Source organism: Rhamphochromis sp. 'chilingali', assembly GCF_963969265.1.
Source record: "Rhamphochromis sp. 'chilingali' genome assembly, chromosome: 14".
Classification (NCBI taxonomy): Eukaryota; Metazoa; Chordata; class Actinopteri; order Cichliformes; family Cichlidae; genus Rhamphochromis; species Rhamphochromis sp. 'chilingali'.
Window position 1 is genome coordinate 722218 of NC_137941.1, and position 5000 is coordinate 727217.

A 5000-nucleotide genomic window follows, 5' to 3' on the forward strand; every position below is an offset into this window, starting at 1 on the left:
TGTTGTACCTGTACTGAGGGCAGACACAGGTAAAGGTGTGGAACTCTGCTTCCACCTGTGAACCTGCAGCTCGGTCTCTGTGGGTTCATTCGTGTCTCTGCCTGCTGGCCTGGATCCAGGCTCACATTTAAACTGGGATTACTGGGCTTTAAACGTCTCTCAGATCACAGCTGCTTTTCATGTCTGAGTACACTGTGCAGCTCCCAGCGCTCGCCCCTCACAGCAAACACTGACTTCTGGTTTACCTGTGGAGGTACGGGGTTCGGTGGGCAAACACCTGATTTTAATTTGAGTGATATCGTGTCCGCCTCCACATGCTCGCGTCGTACCATCTCAGAGTCACAGGGACAGGAACTGAGACCACCATGACTGGATCTGGACACTTTTCATTTGAACCATTTTGAACTGTGTTGAGGTTTTAGAGCCAGGTGTGAAGAGAGGGCAGAGCACTGAGTTATTAGCTGATGCTAGCTAGTTTCTTCAGATGATGTCATTAAAGTACTCCAACAGCACAAACACAGTCCAGAGACCCACATCAGGGCAGTTAGCTGAGGTGTAGCCTAGCAGACAGCGAGCAGCTACAGCGTCACCATCAATCAAACAGGCCGCGCCCCTAAAAATTTAATAATTTACTCTTTGAATGAAACATCCTCCCCACTTGTTGTGTTAGGAAGGTGAAACTAGAGACTAGAACACTTTGTCTATGGAGACTGACTCCCTGCTGCCCCTGCTGGGTGTCAGAGGAACTACAGGATTTTCACTGGAAACGACTGGCCAGAACCATGAGACTGAGCAATAATGATGGAGGTGAATATAATCTCTAATAATCTCTGTTTATTTTGATCATACCTGTGTACTTTTGGCATTGAATGCAGTACTTTTGTGTGTGTGTGTGTGTGTGTGTGTGTGTGTGTGTGTGTGTGTGTGTGTGTGTGTGTGTGTGCAGCCTCAGGTCTGATGGCACCTGATTTCAGGGAGTGGGTCAGACAGGCAAGGGGCGGAGCCCTGGCTCACCTGGGAAATTCCTGTGCTGTGAAGAGCTGAGGGCGAGCCACAGACTTGAGATCAGTCACTTCTTCTTCTCTTCCTCCTCCTCCTCTCAGGCAGCATGTGTGCAGGAACCTCACATCATATGAAACATGGACCGAACTCTGCAGCTGATCGTTCATATTTACAGTTTCAGTGTAGGAAGGAATAATCAAACTTTATTAGTACAACACCTGACTGACAAGCCCAAACCCAGACGGCTGCACAGCACGAGACACACAAAATAATAAGAATTCAATATGACATCATTTTTAGAGCCGCACCAAATTCATGGAGAGCTCAGATTATTATTTGCTGCTCTGTTAGTTTCAGCTCGTCACAGACGATACATGAGACAACAGAAACACCCTTTAACCTTACATCATTTGTCCACCAGAGAGCGCTCTGCATCTTCCATGTTTATGTTTGAAACGTCACAAACAGCAAACAGCTGATCCGACCTGGGCAGAGGGTAAAAACGAGGAACGAGAAGGACGAAAAGAGTGACAAATATCGGCCGAAATGTCTGAATATTGGCTTTTAAATCACTGAATATCAGTATCGCTGTTAAAAATCTGATATCGGTCGGGCTTATCAGTTTAACACAGACTGACTGTATATAAAAGATGGACTAGCACAGCGTGCGGTCACCCATTGGCTGGTCTGATCAGCGTCATGGTCGCCGACAGGAAGTGATCATATCTGATCACCGAGGCAGCGAAATGTGTCAGCTGCTCTGACCAGTAATACGTGAACTAACCTGCAGCAGCAACGTGCAGAAACCTCAGGTGGACTCTGTCCAGCTTTGTCTGTCAGGTTTGTCTTCAGGTGAGTTCAAGTGTGTCACAGGTAAAGAGGAGGCAGCCGCCCCTCCCTCCCTCTCGCTCCTCAGCCCCTCCCAGTCTTTTTTATTTAAATGTGGGGCGAGCGAGGCCAGCTCACGTGCAGGTAAATTCTCTCTCTCCTCAGTCATACTCACCTGAAGCTGAAAATCATCTCCAGTCACTGCACAGACAGCAGCCTCAGAGGAAGGAAAGGAGAAACTGTGGAGGACTTAAAGAAGAGGAAACGTGGTGAGGGAGGAGGAGACGACAGGTGGAGGTCTGCACCTGAAGGTGGAGACACGCTGAAGATCATCAGGTTCATCTCAGACACTGAGAACACTTTTAAAGGTGGACTGATGATGAGCCTGGTTGTGTTTTTGGTTTCTCTGAAGAACAGATAAATGTCCAGCAAAGACGAAGAGGACGGTTTAAGGACGGCCGACAGGTAGAGCAGAGACTGTACGTCTGTGAGGTCACAGCACGCCAGACCTCCCCACTCTGAGCTCCTCTCACCGCCTCTTCTTACCTGTGCTCAAGTCAGAGGTCTCCTCGCATGTCCTGAAACCTCATCACAGACTAGGACTGGAGCTGGACCTCAGGAGGCTGGTTAAACCTCTGACCTCTGACCCAGGTTTGCTCAGATATGACGTCACTGTGCATCAAAGCTTTTGCATCTTTGTTTTCCTCTCACAGATTCTCATGTGATTCAAATGTGGGCCAGACGCTCATGTTAGCAGGTTAGTGTTCAGGAGACGAGCTTCGTTACACGACGGGGAGAAACGAAACGAGTTCACATGATTTTATCTTTAGCAGCTGTTCTTATCTTTGGCTGATCGTTTAATCGTTTTGTGATCAATGTGACCGCGTGAAGTGTTGATAGTGCAGTCTGATGGTAAAATTACACAGTGTGATATTTCTCAGCCACAGGTTTGCACGTTACTCGAGTTTTGTATGTTCAGCATCATTTATTAAACCAGTTTAAACCAGTCTGTAGTGCTGTGAAAATCCCACCTGGTGCAGGTGTAACATGGAGAGTCCCACCAAGGGTCCTTCTGCCGTAACCACAGAAATGATTTTAAACAGGCAGTTAACTAAAAGTTAACTGAAAATGACAGATAAGAAACAAAGTGAAATGTAATGTAATGTGAAAGTACGGCTGACAGTCAAAAACTGCTGAACCATTAAGGCCACAAATTAAATGTTTCACTATGTCTACCACAGCAAATATGGCTGGCAGTTAAAATGACTGTTAGATATACAGCTGCAATACCTCAAATATGAATAAAGAGAATAAATTATTAGCTAAAAATAAAGCTAGCAGTTTTATTTCAGGACGATCAGCTTTAAACTGAAAGCTGAGCTGTAGTTACAGATAAAGAGACAGTTTGCTGGTTTGAAGCCAGGTTATGTGAACACAAATGAACTTGGTGGCGTTCATGAAGAATTGGCGAGACGGCCGTCTGGGTTCTCCGGGTGGAAATGTTGGACACGCCGCTGTAAGGAACCAAATCTGAGACGTTTGTCGTGTTGCTCTTTGACCACAGACGCTGAAGAAACACCGCCCAGGAGATCCTCAGGCCAACTGGAGAATGACGTTGAGAGACGCAGGACAGGAAGCGGGTCGGTGAGCGGGAGTCAAACTGTTCACAGCGCACAGGCGTGATGTTTTCGTGTCACTTCCTGCTGCTCACCTGGGTGCTGCTCACCGCCAGAGTCCAGAGCCACAGCTGGAGACCCTGTACAGGTACGAGGAGATACAGAGTGCTGGTTTCAGCTCTAAAGGGACGGTCACATGTTTCAGGAGGTCAGATTCATTTCTGAAGAACAAAACACAAAATCTGCACAAAAATAAGAGAGACTTTTTCTTGTGAGACTGGATAAATAAAGGTTTGAGCTTGTTTTTTATATATTACTACTGACAGACATTGTGCTGAAAGCTTTGTTGTATCCTAACAGGAAGTTTTAATTCATGACTTGCTTGTTCAAGTTGTTCTGTTGTGCTGAAGATCCTGGACAGGCCCCCAAAGACATCCAGTCACCAGACTGGTGTGGGGTTAGGAGGGTCGCGTAACGATGGAAAACATGAGGATAACGTTTGTTCCGTTGTCACAGTTTAAACCGACCCCTGGTCCTCTCTATCACGTGTTTCTGGGCATTATTCAGTGGAGCTTCCAGTTGAGGAACTTTCAGGTGTTCCCACCTGTCTTTCTGTTCTGGTTAAAGAGCTGAGTACACAGCTTTACTTCATGTTTCCTTTTGATGACATTACTGTTGATCTTTCTCTTTGCTACAAGCTGATTTATTCCGGCAACTGAAACTGCGTTTGGCTCCTGGGCTTTGTGAGCAGCCTTCCTGAGGTTGAGTATTGTGAACTCTGACCCCTGAGGTGTGTCCTGTCGCTGACTTCACTGATGCCAAATGTCAGAGAAGGCTTTGCAGCTCCAACTCTGACGTCTCGCTGTGTTTCAGACGCTTTCGCTGCTTTGTTCTTCTGTGTTTTCAGTCTTTGAAATGTGAGATCTGTTTCTGTACATGTCGTCCCCTCCCTCCATTCATCCTCCATTCATCCTCCATTCATCCTCCATTCATCCTCCATTCATCCTCCATTCATCTTACATTGATCCTCAAGCGCAACAAAACACACAGACGGCCTCAGAGGAGCTTAAAGGGGAATTCCAGCTGAAAACTAACGTTGACCTGATGCTGTCTCTGCTCCCTCAGCCGCTGTCTAACACTGATTTTTAATGTTTTAATGATTTACTCGAGCCTCATCAGAGTCAGAGCAGAAATCTGTGACTGCTCGGCAGGAAGCTGAAAAGCTTGAGCTTTTTTTTAAGATCAGGTCTGAGGTTTCAGACGTAGAAACGTCCGTCTGTGAGGGGATAAAAATAAACTGATCTGAGATCATTTACATGTCATCGCTGATACAGATTAACTGCAGATACACTTATCAGTCAGAGCTGGAGGAAATGAGCTCTGAGCTGATAAACTCGCCTCACTAGCCGCTGCTTTCATGAAAATCAGCTTTCAGGGATCTGAAATTAGCAGCAGGAGATAAACTGTCTAACCTGGATCACTGCTTATGTGTCCCTGCGGTGATTTAAATCGAGCTACATACAGCTGGTTCAGTGTAACTCTGCGGTGGAAATC

General features: G+C 46.4%; 1 protein-coding gene across 4 annotated transcripts in view; it reads left to right on the forward strand.

The window, feature by feature from the left end:
• The first annotated feature begins 2022 nt into the window (after positions 1-2022).
• The window catches only part of LOC308409393 (thrombospondin-type laminin G domain and EAR repeat-containing protein-like), a 21854-nt gene continuing 18876 nt past the window's right edge, over positions 2023-5000 (forward strand). The window contains exons 1-4 of one of the 4 annotated variants that reach the window (XM_080902100.1): positions 2023-2141; positions 2248-2295; positions 2388-2481; positions 3395-3594. In XM_080902100.1, coding sequence (XP_080758226.1) covers positions 3513-3594 — 82 coding nt within the window. In that variant the 5' untranslated portion in view covers positions 2023-2141; positions 2248-2295; positions 2388-2481; positions 3395-3512. Of the gene's footprint in view, positions 2482-3394; positions 3595-5000 lie in introns of all 4 variants that reach the window. The other 3 variants (XM_080902098.1, XM_080902099.1, XM_080902101.1) reach the window with 3 other exon arrangements.